Source organism: Xiphias gladius, chromosome 2, assembly GCF_016859285.1.
Source record: "Xiphias gladius isolate SHS-SW01 ecotype Sanya breed wild chromosome 2, ASM1685928v1, whole genome shotgun sequence".
NCBI lineage: Eukaryota > Metazoa > Chordata > Actinopteri > Istiophoriformes > Xiphiidae > Xiphias > Xiphias gladius.
The window spans coordinates 9,867,920-9,890,561 of NC_053401.1; the positions used below are offsets into that span (position 1 = coordinate 9,867,920).

General features: G+C 40.3%; 2 protein-coding genes across 8 annotated transcripts in view; one reads left to right on the top strand and one right to left on the bottom strand.

Annotated features, from left to right (window-relative positions):
* Positions 1 to 11,971, bottom strand: part of cacna1c (calcium channel, voltage-dependent, L type, alpha 1C subunit) — a 197,515-nt gene extending 185,544 nt beyond the window's left edge. For all 5 annotated transcript variants that reach the window (XM_040147465.1, XM_040147458.1, XM_040147441.1 and 2 more), the window contains exon 1: positions 11,628 to 11,971. In XM_040147465.1, coding sequence (XP_040003399.1) covers positions 11,628 to 11,751 — 124 coding nt within the window. In that variant the 5' untranslated portion in view covers positions 11,752 to 11,971. The remainder of the gene's footprint in view (positions 1 to 11,627) is intronic.
* dcp1b (decapping mRNA 1B) lies at positions 7,622 to 20,846 on the top strand. Of its 3 annotated transcripts, XM_040147483.1 has the most exons (12): positions 7,622 to 7,696; positions 7,830 to 8,030; positions 8,690 to 8,730; positions 9,239 to 9,366; positions 15,369 to 15,435; positions 15,842 to 16,070; positions 16,550 to 16,648; positions 16,896 to 17,697; positions 17,918 to 17,968; positions 18,428 to 18,657; positions 18,862 to 19,074; positions 19,171 to 20,846. In XM_040147483.1, exons 2-12 carry the CDS (start codon positions 7,872 to 7,874, stop codon positions 19,246 to 19,248), a joined length of 2,097 nt encoding a protein of 698 aa, XP_040003417.1. In that variant the 5' UTR covers positions 7,622 to 7,696; positions 7,830 to 7,871; the 3' UTR covers positions 19,249 to 20,846. The 3 variants fall into 3 exon arrangements, with proteins under 3 accessions (XP_040003417.1, XP_040003436.1, XP_040003427.1); XM_040147502.1 differs by lacking the exon at positions 17,918 to 17,968; XM_040147493.1 differs by having other exon boundaries at positions 7,630 to 8,030.
* The last annotated feature ends 1,796 nt before the right edge of the window (positions 20,847 to 22,642 follow it).

Consider the following 22,642-nt stretch of genomic DNA (forward strand, 5'->3'; position numbering starts at 1 on the left):
CGGACAGTTTTGGGTATTCCGTTTTTTTTTTTCTTTTATGGGGAGGGTTTCTTCGGATGGAGTGAACATTACCTAATCCCCATGATGGAGGTGAAGGCGAGAAAAAAGAGGGAGCTTTCGGCGGAACCGGTTGGGAAAACGCACCGGTGCATCCCTCGGTACATCCGGGCCCTAGGCGAGAAACATGAGACCAGCACCGCGTTCAATTCAATTCACACCTCGCTCGCCCTCTCTCCCTCTCTTTCTTTCTCCCCTCTCCCTTGTTGTGTTAAAAAAAAAAAAAAAAAAAAAAGGGTTTCAAAAGGTTATAAAGCACGGGCGCTGTCAGTCACGGTCGCAATGGAAGTGCGCAAAAGACGCATTCGTGCGCATCTTCAGCAGCGTGTCAAAATGTGAGAGGATGAAGAAGAGGAGGTGGAGGTGGTGGAGGAAGAGAAGGAGGAGGAAGAGAAGAGGAGAAAAATTAGAAAATGAGAAGAGTGTAAATATTCCATCACGGGTAGAACGGGGTTAAATCTCCCAATAGGCTGCCGGTTATTCCACGTAGGCTATCTATAGCAGAGTCCCCCCAAAAAACAGAAGCCAGGCCGTCCTGTCTCATCCGGAGACGGGTTTCTCTGTCCTGATCCAGTCCATGATGGTCCGGCGGTGTGTCTGTCAGTTAGTCTATGTGCCTTTTTGTCTGTCTGCCTCCCTGCCTGTCTGTCTGCCTGCCTGCCTGCCTGCCTGTCTGTCTGTCTGCCTGTGTCTCACTGATCGGGAGTTTGAGCTCTCTCTTCTCTCTGCCTCTGCTGCCCCTGCAGCTCAGCTCTGCAGTGATACCGAGAGAGAGAGAGTTAGAGAGAGAGAGAGAGAGAGAGGTAGCCCCCCTCCCCGTGCATGTAGACGCTTTGACTGTTTCCAGATGTGTGTGTGTGTGTGCTTGTGTGTGTGTGAGTTTGCCAGAGAGAAAGGAGGAGGGAGGAGAGGGGAGGGGAGGGAGACTGTATAGGCAACAGTGGAGAACCGGCGGCTGGTATCCAGATGATGATGATGGTGATGATGAAGACTAAAGATGATGATGTTGATGAAGTGTGTGTGGTGGGAGGAGAAGAGGGCTCACGAGATCGTCGAAGAAACAGAGGGTAAGAGAAAAGACACAAAAAGAAAAGAAAACTGGCAAAAACCCATTCTCGTTATACAGACAAGAAGATAGAGAGCAAGAGGAAATACAAGGAGAGAATGTGCCTGTGTGTGTGTGTGTGTGTGTGTGTGTGTGTGAGGGGATAATGATCCATAGCAGGCTGAAGACTTGCATAGGCTCTGATTTCTGCAGGAAGAAACAGATTGGAGCTGTTGTACTTACATCTGATTTGCCCATAGCTCCTACACATCTGGACTGCTTCAGCCTCATTCTTTTCTGTGGCCAAGGCTGTGTTTACACACACACTAAATATCTGGTTTTTCAACTCTTTAAGCTCTGATCTCTTCATGGCTCTCTTAAACAGGGAGAAACCACAAGGAACCTGATTTTTTTTTTTTTTTTTTGGATCTTTGGATGCTTTGTAAATACAGAGTCAAATATCATGAAGCAGACTGACTCAGGAATGTCAGTGCTCAAAGAACGAATGTGAACCTTTTTATCTAGAGGACAATAGAGTGATATTTAGATTTCTTTTTTTTTTTTTCTCCTTTAACCCCTCAGGACAGTGAAGTATGTTTCGACATTGTTCTCCATGACCAGAAACAAATTTCTACTGGCCCCTAAAGCGCGCAAGGTCTTTTTTTCTGGAGACACAGGCCCATTTTCTTGGGTAACACAACAATGAAATGAAGTTAATTTAGGAGTAAAATGTCAAACAAAGTCAGCAACATCAGCTCTTAACTAAATAGCTCTGGACCAGGCTTTGAAGACGTTGAGTAAGGTTGGCTCTGCAGGGCCTACGGAGGCTTTTTGGATAGACCTTCTGGCAAAAATAACATGTCGGTTCTTAAACTGAGCTGTTTTCTTAAAAGCTCTCTACAGGCAGCTTGATATAAAAGATGAAAAAGAAAGAAACCTTTTATCCACCATCTACTCAGTCTTCAGAAAGCTTTTGACCTTATTTTCAGAAGCAGTTCCTGTCTTTTTATGGATACACTCGCAAAACACAAATTCTGTCCCAACATTTTATATTAAAGGATGATTTCAAGATGTCACATGCAAAAAAAAAAAAAAAAAAAATTATATGGCAACGCTTCATAAAACAGAATAATTGGGCTCAGTATTACACCAGGATGTAAGGAAGGTACTGAGCAGCCTTTCAAGATTCTAATTTTGGTACTGGCTATTCCATATAATTGTCTTTGACACTGAATACGAACTTCACAATGTTCAGGCCTCATGTCAGTCTCACTGCAGGCTATAATCAGGAGGTGAATCTGATGACTCAACCCAGCCTGTATTCATTTGTTCTGTGCCATAGCACAAAATCACCACCCACCATCCTGTAATAGAATAAAGCTTTTCGTCTACATGTGTCACTGTTGACATAGTAAAGACAGGGAGACAGCTGATAAATAATTCTATTGATGACATTTGACAGATGCATTGTCTTTTTCTGAACAATAGTGTTTTGTGATGGAGATGCTACATTAATATACTGTATATTTGGAGGGAAATTAAGGATTGTTGAATGCCTGTGCTGATGAATGAATGGAAACATTCCCAGAATTTTTGTTGTGCATACTGAATGTACTATTGTTAGGAAAAGCAACATTTCGGCAGTGAGTAATTAGAAGAAAAGCAGAAAAAAAGCTCCTTTGACTGACATAATACCCTATACTACATTATTAGATTGTAAATACTGGTGCGTCAATGCATAAATAGCCTTTAAAGATGCTCAAGGTGGAGCTAATTTAACTATTTTGTATACTGTAGTTTAATCTAGTGGCCCCCTCCAAAGGTTCACAAGTTGAATCTGGGGAGGCTGTGAGGTGATTAAAAGGGTTGAAAAGAGGAAAAATAAAGGGTCTGCTGGGAAACAAATGTGTATTTCTTTTTTTTTTTTTTTTGAACTTTCCTCTAATATTAGCTTTTTTGTGAAATGTTGGATAATTTGACCACATTGGGTCAAGTTATTTATATGAAACCATGTGGGGAAATCCCTCCACGGTGGAACTGCTAATATCTCATACACATCTGAAACATGACAAGGGGAACCAATTTTTTAATCTTCAGTAATGCATTGTATTTTACAAGCTTATCAAATGTGTTTTTACTGTAATTGAAATCTGAACCAGCTGTCCAGAAGGCAGCTACTAACTTGTAAAGAGTTCAAAATTTTTTTTCTGAAATGTGGTAGAGTAGTAGTGCAGAAAACAAAAGTTGTCCGGCAAAGTACAAATGCCTCAAAATTATACAAAGTATGGTACTTAGTTGGTTGTCTCGTCTTGACTTAGTCAGCCCTGTGGTGGTAGCGAGACAGATGCCCAGTGAGTGGCATAACGGCGGTCTGAATCTCCCCTTGAGTTTCTTGCCAAATCAGCCTCTGTTTAATTACACTGGCCAGTGAATGGCTAGATAGATGGAAGGAAGAATTGAAGGAAGGAAGAACGGATGGAGGGCAGGTCGTGGGAACAGACACTTGTGCCCAGGGGACACACAAACACACAGACACGCATATACAAATGTCCTCTGTAATCCAGCCTGCACATGGAATATCAATTCTATTTATGACTGTTCTATATTTGTAGTTCCCGACCCCTTTGTATGTGTATGAGTGTGTGTGACTCTAAAGCACAGTTGGTCTCTGGGAATCTCTGAACAGACAAACACTCAAATGCTGGTATCCCACGTGGGAAACCAACAATGGGCTGGTCAGTCAAAGGGGAATCCCGTCATCACAGAGGAAGCTAGTTAATTCACTGAACAATGGGATATTTGGATTTTAGACTTTCATTAATTTATTGCCATTTCCAACTTAAACTAAGATCTGATAGATTCAAACTTGTAATTTCAATATGAAACTTTTTTTTGGGGGGGGGATCCATTCCATAGTCAAATCAAGAAATATTCAAATCCTGCTTTTACAGAGTCAATTCTGATTATTTTAAGCATTAGCATTCACATCATGTGTTTTGTCTGTCCTTCCCCCAAAATGAATAAGTAATAAAAATAAAGTTCACAGGGATAAAATGAAATGGAGGATAAAATTACATATATGACATAACAAAGTAAATGCCTACTAGGAAAACGTATTTTATGTATGTATATCTTAAATTGCACTGTTCCATTATTCAGTCATTCGTTACTATGAAAAATTCCAAAGGAAAATGAGGACTAAATCTGCGAATCACTTTCAATGTTTCACACATTCTAAGAAATCGGCCTGTTCCAAAACGGTTCGTACAGTATTAGAATGAGCCATTTAAAAATTTTTTATAAATAAAGATATATGAAAAGGTCATCTCAACACTGCTTCGAGTTCTGCTTGGTTTGTAGCATGATTTTGGCTTTTTGTGTCATCCAGATGAACATCAGACATGTTTTTTTTCTGCACACTAGGAGGAAGGAACCAAAGGTCTTATGATTAGGCCTATTAAGAGATGACTGAATTATGAGATTATTGGATGATGATGGATTTATCAGATGTTTATGGCTGACTTTTACAAACTGTTGAAGAGAAGGAATTGTGTTCTCCGGGCTGCAAAATCCCCCATAGTAGAAATGGTGTACATTGATGAAAGCCCTTAGAAAGTCTACCTTGATGTGTTCCAGTGTGCAAAGGGCTGAAAAAAAAAAATCAGATGGGGGCCAGCAGGGCTGCATAGACCATCAGCAAAACACTGTGGCCAGGCCTCCCTGGTGGGAATATTTCTTCTGGTGAGAGTATTGCAGAGAGGTGTTGCAGATCATCATTCCCTAAATGAATAAAGGCGTTACAGTGTCACCATTACCTGGAGCCAAACCTAATGATGGACCCTAATTGAACACTCCAGACAGGCCATCTAGCATCCCATTCACTATGGCTCTTTACCTTCAGGGTCAATGGCCATCCCTATCAATCGACAATAGAAATTATTCAATGTACTGTATCCCCTATGTAAATAATAGATTTTCTATGTTAATCTCTACAATCCTCTGCTTGTGTGCACACACTTTGCAGAGTAAGCACATATTTAATATGCATATACATATGTATATATTATTGCTTTGTATTACGTTCTTGTTTTGTTTCAGCAAACCTCACTTGCAACAGAATAGCAATTTTCCTCTAAGATATTTACCTAAAATAAGTGAAAGTAACTTTAAAAAAAAACATTCAAATATCTATTCTAAAAATGTGTGCAGATGGATATTTTTTCCAGTTTGTTTCTGCAAATTACAATGGCCAGCCCCCAGATCAATGCCCACCCTCACCTAGTTAAATTTCAATAAACTGCCTGATGGCTGCATCCCATTGTCCTTCCTGCCTGTGAGCCAATCACCAGCATCTCTTGGCCTATTCCCACCAATCGGACTCACGTGCTCAATCTCGACTGAATGGTTGTTGACAGTATTGACCCGGTGATGTAGAGCTAATTAGCCTCATCATTGACAAACACACACCCTCTGACAAACAGATAGATGCCACCGTGACAAATAGACGTATGTACCTTGAAACACACAGAGAGCCGACACCGCCGCCCTGACAAAGTAATAGACATTCTTGCCAAGAGACAGATAGGCCCATTCTGAGTCACAAAGCAGCAATTTTCATGTTGATGGAGAGGCAGCCGTGTCATAGCCTGACCTGGAAGTGCTTCATTCATATTTAAGAGGAGAGGTTGTGAACAGCAGTGGCATAGTGGCACTTCCACTTTAAAGCATTTAAAGCAGATGCTTTCCTCCAGTGCTGCTTAAACTGAGTGAGCAGCTGGACGTTCATTGTATCCGTTAAGGGCACTCTGAAGCGGCTGTTGATGGATGGACATCCGACAGACATGTGACAGTATAAATCTAATTACTACAACAAGCATTACAGCACACTGCAGAGGAGAGGAGGAGTGCAAATTTTATCTACCATCATGTGCGTGAAAAATGAAGTATGTCCACTTGAAGAGGTGGCTATGTCCCCACAAGTGCCCTTGCAACAGGGCAGGGTATGTTGAACCAATACGGAGATTCAGACATCAGGTGATCCAACTGATATTGTGTGATAACAAAATGGCTGATATGGATTTCAAGAACTTACAGTCCTGAAAGTCCTGTTCCCGTATCAGTTACTCTTCTGTCCTTTAGTATTAATTTTCTTAACAGGAAGGAAATGTCTCATTTCTGAACATGAGAGCTGATGGGATATATAGTGTATCTATTATAACATACTGCATATTACTGACGTTTCAGCATACAACATAAACACACAGGGAGAGCAGCTTTGCTGAAGGTGAAAATAAAACGTGTATTAACCAGAAATTTGCAAGTTTAAACCACTGATTCCTGCAGGAAATGTGGCCTTGATAACTGCACCATTGTAAACTTTGGACTGTGCTCAAAAGTACTTTAACTTGGCCCTCAAACAAGGTACTAAACACATTTTAACTAAAAATGCTTATTTGCTTGTGTGTCCGCTTCTTTATCGCCCATTTACGAATAGCTGGAAAACAACGTACAGTCACTCAGTAAAAATAAAAACATGCCATTTATTTTTTACATATGTCAGATGACAAGATAGGTTCCACAGATACAAAGAGAGAAAAGTATCCTGAACTGGGCCTAAAATGCAAAATTCGGTGAGTCCTCTCTGCAGGGAACTGGATTCCAGTGAAAAAACAGAGATGAATTTGGATTTGTTTGTGTTGGGAGTGTGTCACATGGTGTTACTGCTCTTTCCTAGGCTTTCCCTTTCCCATTTAGTCAAGACAGTTCTGCTTAGGCTTTCAGATCAACTCCAGCTCCTGAAGTAAAAGGTTAGAGGGTTGATTGTGTTTTATCCAGTATCCATCCCTTTGACGCCCCCTAGTGCATTTGAAGGGAAATGTAACTGTTAATTTGGAGACATCAGTCATAATCAGTGTATATGTTGCCCAGCCATCAGAAATATACAGAGATGAGAGACAGGAGAGAAACATAAGCTGCTTACTTGTATGGAGAAAAGTGAAAGGGAGATAAAGTTGAAATAGAATAGAATCAGAAGGAAATAAACACGGTAGCTTGATTTCCATCCAATACCATCAGACCCCTCAATGCACAGCAAAATATAGCTTTACAGACACGCGCGCGCGCGCGCACACACACACACACACACACACACACACACACACACACACACACACACACACTCACACACACGGTGTTCTAAAATATATATATACACGACTATTAGAGAGGATTTTTAGCCGATTCACCAGTGTAAATAACAACATAAAACAGAGATATAAACACATTTCATAACCAACCCATTGGCAATGAAATTAACCCAACCGATGTATGTTTCCGTTAATTGATTGTTTAAATTGAAGCACGGCTTCAGACCTAATTGTACATGAGTATAGTTCTCCTGATATTATAATAATTCGTTTGAATAAAATAATATCGAAAATCCATGCACATGACAGCAGGACTTTTCCATCGATGTTTTTCAAATAGATTAATAAGACTGAAATCTTCAAACCTTCTGCGCAACTACTTACGTCTGATTGTTTACAATCTTTGGTTAAACATGGCCGTTAATACACTCAATCATAGCAGTTAGAGGTCAATAACTCTTGAACTTTTTAAATTTACAATTGTTGAATAGCAAAACGGTTTACTGTATAATTGCTGTTTCAATTGTCTTTTTACCCTGTCGCTGATTTGGTTTTTATCTCATCTTCCTGTGACTCGTTAGCCGCTCAAGCTAGGTAGCGAGCTAACTTCTCCATAGGGAACAATGACAGCGACTTCTGCAGGTAGCAGTAACTGCCTTGCCGCTAAAGGACTGGACATAAGTCTGGCTGCTCTGCAGCGACAAGACCCATACATCAACAACATCGTGGACGTGGCCAGTCAGGTCGCTCTGTATACTTACAACAACAGGGCAAATGAGTGGGTAAGCTAGAACTTTAGTCAAGGATGTCGTGCTAACTTAGCTTAGCTTCGTTATCCTCTCTGGTAGGCGCGCTTTGTCACTGACACAGATTTGCCCCATCTAAAGTTATAGCAGTAAGAAAACCTGTGGTTGTTCAGGGTCCAACGGGTTATTTCTCAGAAAGTGGAAACGTTTAATGTCTCTTTCATTTTTATATCTTGTAATATAATACTACAAAACAATAACGCATATATGACTACTGCCCCTTAGCTACAAAAACATTTTTTGGAGAGTTTGTTATATGAAACCCCTTATTTGACTAGCCTGTTTGGCCAGTTTAACATTCAGGTAGTCTGCCATGTTTTTACCGTAAAGTGCACTGAAACAAATAAATAATAATAATAATAATAATAATAATAATAATAATACATTTTTGTTAAACTGGCCAAACAAACTGTTAAACTAGCCAAACAGGCTAGCCAAATAAGGGGTTTATTTGGCTACATATAAATCCCTTAAGCCCCAAATAAGGGGTTTATTTGGCTACATATAAACCCCTTATTTGGCTAGCCTGTTTGGCCAGTTTGACATTCAGGCAGTCTGCCATGTTTTTACCGTAAAGTTCACTGAAACAAATAAATACCAGTATTGTTCTAGTTGGTTTTTGGTTTGTTTTTCAGGAGAAGACTGAAGTGGAAGGCACCCTTTTTATCTACACAAGGTAAGGAAATTGTTGCAAGAGCTTGAGATCTTGCAGTCTAAAGATTTTCCATGCCAAACTGTACTTAAAATGGTAGCAGGTTTGTGGTGAAAAGTCCAGTAAAGCTCTTTGACATACAGAATTCTCCCTGTCATGAGTATTGAGTGACAACCTTAGTACTTATTTTGCCACCATGCTGACTATTGTCATGAGGTTATTTCAGTTTTCAAAACAATTTCACTCTTTTTCAGTTACTCACTAACATCATTTGGGTGTAATTAAGTTCTTATCATTTGACTATGATAATTTTGACATTATTTTAAATTTAATTTTATTTCAGAAAATATGTAAAAGGCATGACATGAAGCTCTGTATTGGTAATTGCATAGTCAGTATCCTGCTTTTAGCTTAACTATATAATGGCCATTATGATAGCTGAAATAATTTTTGTTTTCAGTTTGTCAATTACTAATTTTTGGATGAATTATTCACATGCGTATGTCTACGCTGTGTCCTCTGTGTATTTCAGGCTGGCATCTCCCAGACATGGCTTCACCATAATGAACAGACTCAGCATGGAGAACTTGACAGAGCCAATCACCAAAGACCTGGACTTCCAGCTCCAGGACCCCTTCCTGCTGTACCGCAATGCGCGATGTAAGGAAAAAGATAAACAGATGAACACACAGACACACTTCTTATATCTGCCTGTTAATTATCAATGCCTTCACTTTTCTGTGTGATACATTTTCTTCTCCAAGTGTCAGCGCATATACTGTTGAGTACAATATATATACAGTACAGTAGCACACATAAAATTATCGTGTTTCTATAGCCACAGGGTCTGTAAAAGTTGGACAGTTTGTAGTGACCAAAGTGTGCAGCATGCAGTTTATTTGAGTGGGAACCAGTAGTTCCATATAAGGAGCAGAGGTATTCTGGTGAATTATATCAGCCTGGCTCCCTCTCAGACTTACAGCAGGCTTATACACACACGCATACACACAAACACGTTGCAGAGTGTGCCTGTGGGACAGGAGCCTAACAGCACTACAAAACCAGCCAGCAGCGATTAGATACACCACAACAGTCACTGATAATCTAAACACATACACACACACTCTGACTCAGGAATCGCTGACACACACACACCTCCGTCCCTCTTTGGTCTCACACACTCCATCAGTCTCCGTAAGAGGCAGGTGGAATGCTGTGTTTAGATACTGATGGATTCCTTTCGCCTACTTTGATTCCTTTACTTTAGTACTTCATCAGTCTTACTGAGGCTTATACAACACAGCCTTTATTAAACATCCTGAAGGCTCAGTGAAATAGTGTATATGACATAAACTATCCTCAGTGACCTCTTTACACCTTTTACACCAAATTTAAATAATTTGAATTGCATTCGGGACACATCAAAGACGATCGGTGATAGCACCGGCCTCTAGATGTGGTCAGCGCATCAGTAATGGGAAATAAATTGCAGTTGAACAGTTAATTCACGTCTCCTGGGAAGGAAAGAAATTTAATAATGCTTAAAGCCAGTAATCAAAGCTCAGTTGATGACCTGTTTCCTCTGATAAAAAAATAAATAAGTGCTGGGGTTATGTGAGTTAAAGAGTGGGCGAGTGCATAGCAAACGTAATGGTCAGTGGTTCCAAGAGATTACTCTGATTGAAGGTGGATAATAAAACACCCAAAAAAGGAGAGATGCAGTATGGTTGAAATCAAAACTAAGTCTTATCCCCATGGCTGCTATGATTTCCTAGTATTATTGGAACCCCCTAGGTACATTTTTTTAGCATGCAGCTATGTGACAAGGTTGAGCCAGATTTAACTATCAAAACACATATGCACATAAACAGAGAACGAGCACCTCACGTACTCTAGGAAACATCAAAAAGTCAAGCTTCCCAAGTACAGCAGGAGTAGGCTAACTAAGCTAAGTCACTAAGCGTTTTGACCGGATGATGGTATGAGTGTGGTGCAGGGATCTTTTCCAAAAAACTGTATGCACAGGAATGCATCTCAGCTCAGAATAGATGTTTTTTCACGGGGTAACATCTTATGCATAATACTATTTAGGCCCCAGGCTGTTGGTAATGCTGCCAGTCCCACTGTGTTGTGACCTCTGTGTGGAAGGGTCGTGGAATCTTATCATTAGACAAACAAGTAGCTCTCAGTGCTGCCGTAACTTCCTGGAATGGCAGTTGGCACAAAGCGGCACCCCAGGCTTAAAATAAACTGTGGAGATATACCACAGAACGCAAGATTTAGAGGAGAGAAATTAAGCCTGAGGATGTCGTTATTCCTCTGGCAAATATCCCAGTGCACAGGAACTGATAGGAGGCTTTTTACATTCCTTCTTATAACCATCTACAATCTCTAGCAGTGTTTTGGTTGCCCCATTATCTGTGTCTGATGAAGCAAAGCCCTGTTGGTTTAGAATGGAGCTGATTTATCATAGAGCTGAAACAATAAGTCGAATAATCAGTTAATTGATCCACAGAAAAGCAATCAGCAACTATTTTGATAATTGATTACGTTTTTAAGTCATTTTAAGCAAATGCCAAACATTACCTAGTTCCAGCTTCTTGATTGAATATTTTTCTGTTTAAATAAACACACCGTTTAAGTCAAACTGTAATGAGCATTTTTCCACAATCTTCTTACATTTTAGAGACAGATATAGATTAATCGGTTAATCAAGAAAGTAAACAGCAGATTAATGGATAATGAAAATAATCATCAGCCCTTATTCAGTGTATTATCATCCCTTACATTTAACACTGACGGGGAACTGATCATAATTGGTGTATATATTGCAGTCCTAGCCACATATATTGGATGTGGCTAACACTAGCCAATTAACATGCCAGTGGCGTTCTGTATATCAGGTGTATGGACAGTCTTACCTCCAGGTTGGACATATGTGTATCCTAGGTCTCTCTCTGACACCAGCAATCCCTTAAATCTGACTTCGGGTTCCTCCTCCAGTCTCTCATGTTTTGGTTTCCTCTGAAACAGGCCTCTCAGCATGGCTCCACTGGTCTCTCAGTAGTCTCACAGTCCAGTAGTAATTGTCTCGTTGATCCTCTCTAGAACTTAAAGGTGTATAGATTATGCCTTTAATTGCAGCTCCAGTAATTCCTTGTCTGGCAAAAGGTTCCTTAAAGGTGCTGTGATATGGACTTGGATTAGATTTTTTCTTCTTCGGTGGCAAAGGATGTACTGATGGTGCACTACTTTCATAGGTAGCAATGTGGAAAAGTTCCTTTAGTCGGGTCCGATAGTGCACATACAGCTGTCACAGCAGTTATGGCAAGGCTTCCTTAGAACTGGACTTCAGTAGCAAAAGATTTCACTCTGTGCAATTCGAATGTAGTTAAGGCTCACGGGGAAGGCACAAGGTGTAACAATAGTAATAATGTCTTCTTAGATGAGCTTTCCAGTAACTTTAAATCTCAATATTTACTCCTCTTCCTATGTCATGAATTCCATTCCTGCAAACAAAGGAAGTGATGTTTCTTCTCACACAACAATTGTTCCAAGCATGGATGTGTGTAACTGTAAGAGCACCTACCCCTCCCTGACAAACCTCCGCCAAACTAAATACAGACTAAAAGAAAATCAGCACTGTTCACCATGGCTGATGCCGTGAGCTCTCCCTACAAAAATGATCGCACACCGCAGCAATCCTAATCCATGTCAGACAACAGAACATATGACTGGATTGCTAACTATACTAAAGCTAATAAAAAAAAACATAAAAAGTATTCTTTGAGTAGTCCCAGTAGTGCAGTTTGGGTTACAGCCAAACACGGTTACTGTATTGTCAAAGCACATTTAAACCTTGGAAAACTCTTGGAAACTGCAATGTTTCTGTGTAAGTCGAACAAAAATATATGAATAATGGATAATTTAAAAAAAAAGTCTTCCTTCCTAAGCCAAGTCCCAACAGAGTGGGAGGTTAGAGTGCTGTTTCCCAAACTTAAAAAAAAAATCTCCAAAGAAGTCTTACTAAAATTAAAAATGTCTTCTTCTACATCCAAGTCCCTGTGGAGTAACGTCAGAGCATTTCTGTAGGTCAGCAGCAAAAAACACGTGCACCAGTGTTCACTGTTTGGCTGGTTTGTTGTACTTACAGAGGGTTTGAAAGGACCACACAGCTTAAGTCCTGGATCACTTACAGACTTCAGTAGAGTGATTATTGCCAAAGTTTCCAATAATCCTTGTTCACGGTGTAAATGGACGCCGTCATACTCAGAATTGATATTTCTCAGTTTTCTGAGACCCTTCCTAGTAGTGTTCTCATACCTTGGTCGTCCTCCCGCTGAAGTTATCTGCCAATGTGATGTTAAAGTGGACTTCCCAGTCCAGTTCACTTGGTTAGGATCTTCACCCAAAGGATGCAGATGTCCCTCTGCCTTTCTTCTCCTCTCACTCTCCGTCTCCACTGTTGTTGACTGGAACCCCTTTTCACTTTTTCTCTCTCTCTAACATTCACTCAGAGAGCTTAACCTTGTGGCCACGGCCACTTCTTTGTGGGTGCTACTGGTTTTAGTCCTCCTCCCACTTTCTCTCTCTCTGTCTCTCTCTCGCTTTCTCTTGCTCTCTCTCTCTCTGGGGGTTTCCGTCTTGTTGAGGGAGAGACTTTTGGTAGATCCGGACAGGTTGAAAACTTGTGTGATAATCTCTAAATACAGCTTCTAAGCCCTTTTTACATTATCCTCTTTGTTTTGAGGGGATAAGACATAGTAGCATAATGGTCAAAGAGACTGTCTGGTATCTAAAACGTTACAGGTTCCTTTCCAGCGGTTCCATCAGTTTACTTCAGTTCAACATTTTTCATTCATTGACAAAGTTCAGTCTAAGTTTCCTGACAGCTAAAGAGCACCGAGAACTAGATGTTTTTCTTTTGAGCGACTTGTTGATAATCTCCTCTCTAACACACCTCACTTCTTCCTATTTGATATCCAGCTCGCTCATTTCTCAATTTTCCAGCTCTCTGACTTTGACTGGGTGTCTTTGTCTCTGTCTGTCAAACAGTCTCATCCCCAGTGAGCACTAAGTGGCTCTGGCTCCACCAGAAAGTCTCCCAGTGCTGTTACTTATTTGGTACTGGACTGATTTTCCCAGGCTCAACTGAACCCTGTGTGTGAGTGTGTGTATGTATGTGTCTTTGCCTCTCCCTCTTTGCCTGTTCTCGTCATCCATACTGACCTCAGTGGCTTGTCCAACCTCGTTTGTAGCCGAGTGTGTTTGTTTTGCATTTGTCTGTTTGTGCGGGAATGTGTGTGCGTCTTTGATAGGACTATGGTGGTAACGCTGTCCGCCACATAGCATGGACCTCAGTTGTTGCTTTCTGGTCTCTCTCTCTCAATCTCTTTTCCATCTGACTTTAAATCCTGCCTCTCCAGCTCATTCATACGTGTTTCTCTTTCCTTTTACTACTTGTCTTTAACACTTTGCCTCTTTTCCTTTTTGCAATTGGCCTTATCTTTTCTCGAGTCCATTTTAGGAAGTAAGTGTGTGTTGAGGTGTTACATGATGTCTTGCCGTCTTGTGTTAGGCTGGCTGAAATTTTTCCGTAGAACCAAGTGTCGGTCTGTTAAGTACTGGAATTTGGCATTCAAATACTTGCTCAGATTTGTACTTCTTTTTTGATCACACAGTTGTATTTTTTTTATATAAATCATATCTTTGCCAGTTTTAGACTGTATTTTCTGTAGGCAAAGTTCTTGTGTGGTTGTTCGTGTTAAGATGGAATTTAACATTTGAGAAATGTGGCTTCTTTTGTTGAATAAGCAAGGAGATTTTGTAGAAAAAAAAACATTTTTATATTTAGGTTATAATAGCGTAATGTAATAGGGAGTATTGGTCTGTTGCTTCAGGTACCACATGGGCACTAGTATTAAAATTTTACACAATACCTATAGATTTGACTAAGTGGATAAAGAAACAAAGTTCAAGGATTGGAGGATCTGGACATTTTTTTTTAAACCTCCACTGTCTTTATTTCCTGGCATTAAATGTTGTTGCTCTCTCCTCAATGACTGGATTTGGATAAATATGCAACAGTAGCTGCTTCAGTATGATTTAATAGTAAAATGAGTCACAGCGTAACGTAATGCAGCCTACTTACTCACTTGTGTGTGTTAGTGTTGCCTTTTTCCTCCCTTGATGACCATGTTTATGTAGTTCAGGAGACTCCCGGGGCCAATGTTTCACTGTATAATGGAACTGCTGGCTTCTGTTCCCATTGGCCTGGCTGAGAAATGACTAATTTAAAACTCCGGGTTTAGACCCAGCAGGGCTAATAATAAACCTTTAACATGTCTGTCAAGCCTGCACTGAAGTCATCACAGCTGAATTATACTACAGCATGTCTGTGCATTCATTTGATTTTAAGGGTATAGCAGGTCGGTGGGCTCATTTTGTTGTCTGCTGACCTTAGAGGCTGGTAGATCTCCGAACTGAACAGGCAGTGACATTATTTCACCAGCTAACCTGTTTTTTGGCATTGACTGGATCATGAATGACCAAGACATTTCGTTGAATTTTTGTTTATGTAAGATGTTCAGAAGTTCAGCTCTCTCTCTCTCTTTCTCTCTGCCTCCCAACCCCAATCTGTCCCTCTCTTCCTTTCTCACCAGTGGTTATCCATGGGATTTGGTTCTATGATAAGGAGGATTGTCAACGCATTGCTCAGAGGATGAATATGTAAGTCCTTATGTAACAGTAAGCTATTATTGTATATTTAACACGTACACACACTCTTAAACAAATAAGACTAATAATAATGTCTAGTAAGTTATTTTACAACAGCCAAAGTGTTTTATATCGCAGTCTGCACATGACAGACTACTATATAATAATGGCTCTGCATCTGGGGGTTAGAGCCAACATTTAAAGGTTTCAACCTAACAAATGACAGAAGTATGTTTAAATGAACTTGGCTCCAAGGGTGACGGAGTAAATTTATCTTACTTTTTATAACACATTGTAGGCGTAAAGCTAAAGTGGTAGTCTTCTTCTGAAATGTACTTCAATTTACTGCATGTCACTACAGTCATCACACATTTATGAAAAACCTTGAACATGTATGTTTATGGACTCCTTTGTACAGTTTGACCCAGCAGGAGCAGGTCCTGGCTCAGTCTCAGGGTGGTTGGTTGTCCCCAGCAGGAGGAGGAGGAGGAGGAGGAGGTGGAGGAGGAGGAGGAGGAGGAAGAGGAAGAGGAAGAGGACAAGGTGGTGATGGTGGTGGTGGGGGTAGTGGTGGTGGAAGTGGAAGTCAAGGGAAGGCGGTAGACATCATCCAGATGCTGACCAAAGCACGCACAGAGTATGACAAGGTAGGCGAGGCAAGTTTATTTGTATAGCACCTTTCACCAACACGGCAATTAGAGTTTATGTACATAAGACTTAAAAGCCACTAAGACGAGATATGAAACAAACTCAAGGCACTAAAAAAGGACATATATCAATAGGATTTAAAAAAAAAAAAAAAAAATTGAATGAGACAGACTTAGCAATAGAATAAAAATAATAGCGATGCTACAGTGCAGTGCAAGGTATGAATAAATAGTCCCAAATTTGTTTAAATGAAAGGCAAACAGAAAAGTCTAAAGCCTTGATTTAAAAAAAGCTGTAGTTGTAAAGTTTTCTGGGAGTTTTTATAAATTTATTTCATAGGGACACACCAAGGACTGCAGGGTTTTAGTGGGAAATGTAACAAATAGAATATTTCTGGAAAAATATGGCCTGAACTTTATTTGTGCCCCCGTTAACCCTGTTTCTCCATTTCTGTGTTTACATTTCATATTTGTTTCAGGAGAAGTCTACTTCAGAGCCAAAGGAGATTGGTGGCAGCAGTGTTCTGTATGGAAACCCCAACCTGATCAAACCAATACCTGTGAAACCGAACACTCAGGTGAAACATCCAGTTCCTATCGACGTTCAATTCCACATTAGTACATTGTCCCTTGATGTCTTCTTTTTTATTGAGCCCATTCAAGATAAAATTTGTGATGTAAAAGAAGAGAGCCCTTTTCTAAATAATTTCTAGTTAGACCATTTTGTTAAATATGCTTTAGAAATAACTGAAGCTTATGCTCTTTCTTCTCATGCCTACTGCTCGCTTGTCATTTCTCTTATCCTACTCTGTTTGTCTCCTACAGGACAGTGAAGGTGCTGAACCCAAGTCTCTCTCTCTGGCCACTCTGTTTGGCTCTCAACATCAACATCACCACTCCTCCAAGCCTGACCCCGTCTCTCCTGTGGCTTTGCCCGCGACGGGGCCTGCAGCAGCAGGGAAAGTCGCTCGCCCACCTGTAGCCCGCGCACTGATCTACGACGATACAGTGAACTCTGGCAGGGGTGTGATCTCCAAGGGAGGTCATGCTGCCCTGGCTGGGTGTTCAGATGGAGGGATCAGGGCTGTGGTCGGGGAAGATGGTGGAAATGTTGTCGCGGGCTTGCTGCCGAGTCCCACCACCGCTCATCATCAGCAGCAGAAACAGCCGCAGCACTGCCCAGCCATCCAGAAGCTCATGCAGGGACAGAGAGGGGTCGGAGGGGTGCTTCAGACCGTGTCTGAGTCCCCTGAGAACAGGCTGTGCGACAACGGGGCGCCACTGGAGCATCACCACCACCACCACCATCCTTACCATCATCATCAGCAGCACCACCATCATCACCATCAACAGCAACAGCTTCAACCCGACCCCATCAAAAGACTTTTCCAAACGCAGCCACCTCCTCCCCCCTCCACCTCCTTCTCTTCCGCTGCTCCCCCTTGTTGCTCCAACCACCCTCCTCTGCAGCAGAACCCCCACCTCTCTTCCCAGCCCATAATGGTGGATTCTCTGTCGTGTTCCCACCTTCAAGCGCAACAAAGCCAGCAGCTGTTTTTCAGCCTTTCTAAGCCTCAACCAGAAGCCCAGCACAACAGCCAGTCAGCTTCAACTCTGCAGGGAGCAGGTGGGACATCTTTTCTGCTATGAGTATGCTAAGAATAAGCAGTATGACCATCTACTGAATAAGTACCACAAACACCTTTCCACCGGCAAATGTAGGAGAGAAGAATCAGATAAATAAGTAAATACTAATAATAAATTATATGATGTATAAAATAATAAATAATGGCTGAGTCAAAACAACTCCTAGGTCATTTTCAACAATATTTGTCCTGCTTTGCCAGGTTTGTTGCCATCTCAGGTGACCAATGACCAAGTCATTCAACCTTCACAAGGTATTATATCAGTTTTCTTAAGATAATGAATGCTCACTTTGTAGTGTCTGTTTTGTGTCAGACAAATGGTAGTGAAGTCATACACAGATTCCAGTCTACTTTTGCAAAAGTTGCAGTCAGAGTGCAGGGGAATGGCAGTTAAATTTGAGAAAATCTGCACAAATTCAACTTCTGCGTTTATTTTCAATTATTTGAAATTATTGTTTAATTTTCAACATGCTCTAGGAATCTGTACCATATTGTTTGCCTGTATTTTTGGGTGTCTGATCAATAAATATATTCAGTGTCTGTAAAAACGGTGTGATTGAATACCTCTAAGTTGTTAAAACTACATTTGAGTGAATAATGTTTTTCCATTTGCGCGTGACACAATTTTCTCCATTTGTCTCATGCCTGTTCTGTCTGTGTAAGCTGTTTAAAATAATTGCATTCATTGGGTCCCTGATTTTCTTTTGTCAGGCGTGTCTTTCCAGATGCCAGGTGTGGTGTCTCCTCACGAGCTCCTCCAAAAGCTCCAGCTGGTCCAGCAGGAACAGAGCCTGGCTTCCAGTGATCCCCCTCGACTCTGTCCAGGACTGGCCCCTCGGTTCCTAGGAGCGACTCAAAGTCAAAGTGCAGGCTCAGTTGAAGGCCAAGGGCTAAATCCGATTGCAGCCACTGCTGGTCAAAAGGCTGCACTGCAGTTTCAGGTAAGTACTGTTAGTTCAGTTAGTAGTTGTTTTTGACTTTGGACATACGAGCATAGCAAATGACGGGTCTTTTCTCTGGTGGAAAAGTGAAATCAAATCACCAACTGTGTGCATGACACTTGACAAAAAGAGGATGTTGCCACTCATTTCTAACCACCAAGGAAAACTATGAAATCGAACTAATAACCGTCCATGTCTGTCCAGGTCATCTCTCCCCAGCGAATACCAGCCACTGTGGCCCCCACCCTGCTCCTCTCCCCCAGTGTTTTCACTCAGGCAAAGCCTAGCGGCGGGTTGTCAGTAGTTGCCCAGGAGAACTGCCCTGCCCCCTCAACCCTGCCCAGACCCCCACTGCAGGAGGAGGTCAGAGTTCTGTCCAGAAGCCAGCTCCAAGCCACACTGCTGCATCTGATCCAGGTAAAATGAATATTACTGAAAGTATCGTGTCACCGATGCATTGTATGCTAATACACACAAGCATACAGCTTGAGGACCTTTGCTTGTGTGTTTCAGACTGACCGCTCATTCCTGGACACCATCTATGAAGCCTACATCAGCCACTTTGCTAACGACTCCAGCAGGAAGTACTAATGACTCCTCACACCCGCTGTCTATACATACACCCTGTCCAGAGCAGTGAGGCTCATTCTCACACCTAATACGGATTTTCTACTTCCTATCCGAGACCGCACACCAGTCGCGCACACACTCGCTGTATCTCCTCCGCACTGTATAGCCAGTCAAACTGACTCTCTTCACTCCAAACCAAGTCTCTCTAATTACATCAAAAAGCAGTTATCAAAAATTATAATTGTGCTTGTTTCCATATCAGAAAAATGAAACCCATTCATTATATGACTCCTCTAAAAAAAGAAATGATCTCAATCTGAGGACCAGTAATTTTTGGTACAAATGTGACATAACCATACAGTCTTGACCTCAGCTGTAGTTCAGTGGAAAATGTAGCCAATACTGTAGTTCACTCTCAACTTCACAATTTTCCCAAGGCATCTTCACCGAGTGTAGCAGAATGTATCTTTTATTTTATTTTATTTTGTTTTGTTTTATCTTGTCATAATCTGCAGTCTGTACAGCATCAACACCAGCCAGCCCTCTGGGTTTTAACCAACAAGTCTTCCTAGTCTAAAAACTTGTGCTGAGGAGTATGCTCAAACTGACTCGAAACTGACTTCACTTATAAAATGATATTTAAAGTATGTTAAACGTGTTTTTTTTTTCTGTACATTTGTACGTATGTTTAAACACCATCAGTTTTTCTTGGATTTGAATTTACAATTCTTTTAAATTAAGTTCTGACTAGTTTTCTTTCTAAAGGAATTTTAAGTATGTTTTACTATCCAAATGCTTTTAAAGTTATTAAAATGACACCTTGTCAATTTAATTTTTTTTTTCAGCAGAGACCAGCTGTGATATCTGAATTGTTATTTTAGTTAACTGGGTGAAACCAGTGTTGTTCACAAGCACATTAATTAGCCTGCAGAAAGCTGTATCCACCTTTTTTTAAAATGCAGTGATAACTGTCATGCTTCATGTGAAAACACGAAGCATGTGTGTATAGGAGAGAAAATCGTTGTCTTTCACGGAACTTTGTAACTTGACTATTGCTTTGTTAGTTTTATTCCTCTGTTTCTGAACATTATTATCATTATGAAGGAGTTCAAAATGACATGGTGTCCATTTAATTTGAAGAAACAAGGAAACTACAGGAGATTGTTGACCCTCACTACCTCACAGAGAGCTAGTTTGGAGGTGTACCTGTGTTTTTACACAGTAGTAGCAGATTGTCAGTTATGTGCTTGGGCCTGTTTAAAGGTTACACAATCTAATATCTATAATCTAGCCAGGACTTTTGTTTCAGTTTATCTAAAAGGGTTTCACTATCACAGAAACGCGAAACAGTTGACAAATTTTAACAAACTAGAATATCCCTTATCTTTTTTCTCCCAAAGCGGTTGTATCTTAAAATGTAGTAATTTTGAATTCATGCTACAGTTCCTAAACACTCTTCCTGCAAAATAAAATGGCTTACAGACGCTTTAGTATTGGCAGTAAATACAGTTAAATTAATGATTGCTCGGTTAAATAAGGATTTAAAGCTACAAAGAGCAACACAGAAGGTATATAGGTATATAGGTATATCCAATAATAAATAATTAAAAAAAAAAAAACGTCAATTTTTTTAATTCAGTCACTCAGTTCCCCACTTTGTACAACAAAGAGGTCAGTCAAAAAATATGTTTTGTTTTGTCAGGATCGGGGTTTGCAATGTGTCTTTAGCTCCCGTGCTAAACTCACGTGATAGCCAGCCAATAACGTTGCTACCAGAGAGTACACAAAAACAGCAGCAAAAACGAAGAGCAGAAAACAACAAATTTAAAAAAAACAAAAAAAAAAACCAAGATATTTTTTTCCTATTTTTCTACGCAAGAAGCAAAATGTATTGTTCTCATAGTACAAATAACCAGCATGTTACGTTACAAATGTAGAGATAAAATCTAAGCAAATTTTCATCCTACAACATATCAAGTTATTTGTCAGATGCTATTTTGTTCTTTATATTCAAAAGCTGTCATCCATGATTTTTTTTTTTTTTTTTAAACATGTCATTTAAAATTATATGAGACATTAGAATGTTGTTGGAAACCTTTTTTCACAAACCTTATTTCTTTTTGTCAGAAATGTTTTTGCTCTTACAGAAACTGGAATTTATTTTAATTGGATATTAAATGTTCTCAAACTGCCTCTGTTGCTTATTATCTTCATATGGGTCTGCATGGCTGAGTGGTTCTACGATGTTGATGATGATGATTTTTATTCAAAACAGATGCAGGCCAAAGTAACCCTAATCACATTAAAGGTACACTCATTATTGCTTTAATGTCATGTCATGCCTTCTTTTGCCACAATCAATAGTGTAGCATAATGTCCACCGTGATTCATCAGCCGTTTTTTACACACCCAGCACTTACTGATAGACCTTGCCCAATTAACTCCAATAGTCTTTATACAACATATGTTTTTCCAATAATAAATCACTCCCTGTGTTTGTCGTGCTTAACTGAGCACACAGTACAAGCCAATATAGCAGAGTTGCTGACACAACGGCGTTAACTTGACAGAACAAGGGACTTCCTGTTTGTAACGGGACTAAACGGAAGAGGATGGTTGACCCAGTGGACTTGTTGCTTAGAAAATATTTTTGACCCATTTGAGAAAGAAATCTCACAGCAAGGTCCATTTGGTAGCTGTTGTGGGGCTTTCAATTCAAGTCGCACGGTCCTCACCCGCAGATGAAGTAGCTACTAAATGGTGGTGTGGTGAGATTGTGTTCTCAACTGCTGTTTTCTTTAAACATCAGTGGATGAGAAGTCCTTCGAGTGCTCAAAAAAAAAAAAAAAAAAAAATCGAAATGAAGAGTTTAAGTGAGGTATTGTCAAACTCCATCTGCTGATGAAGATTATGTGATATGATCAAAAGCTCCAGAGTATGTACTTAAAGGATCTTGTGTTGAGACTGTTTTCTCAGCTGCCATTTTCAAGGTCAAGAATGAACTTAAAATTTTTTTTTTTTTTTTTTAACCAGGTTTAGCTCCTGTAGCCCTGACTGTGTGTCCATGAGCAAGGCACTGAACCCCTTCCAGTGTGCTTATTGTGTCAGTACATGAGAGTGTGAGCCTCTCTTAAATTATTACAAAACTGATTCAAGGAAGTGTGTATCCTGTTTTTTTTTTTCTTGTTTTACAGTATCATTCTTATGAAAACTACAGACTCCCTTCAACATACGTAACATCAAGAAAAATATATATATTTTTTTTTTGTTGCTCCAAAAGAACAAATAAATGAAACATTTTCTCATTGATGATTATCTTTTTTTTCCCCACTTCATTCATTTTAACAGCATCAGTGATATTGAATCTTTCCTTTCTCAGTGAAACGATGGCACTATTTGGGTCTAAGGAATTGAA

Bases quoted from the DNA above. Each gene is read 5' to 3' on its own strand.
- dcp1b (XM_040147483.1), top strand. From the start codon at position 7,872: ATGACAGCGACTTCTGCAGGTAGCAGTAACTGCCTTGCCGCTAAAGGA. The intron at 8,731-9,238 runs GTAAGGAAATTG...TGTGTATTTCAG, and splicing joins ACCCTTTTTATCTACACAAG to GCTGGCATCTCCCAGACATG. The intron at 19,075-19,170 runs GTAAAATGAATA...TGTGTGTTTCAG, and splicing joins CACTGCTGCATCTGATCCAG to ACTGACCGCTCATTCCTGGA.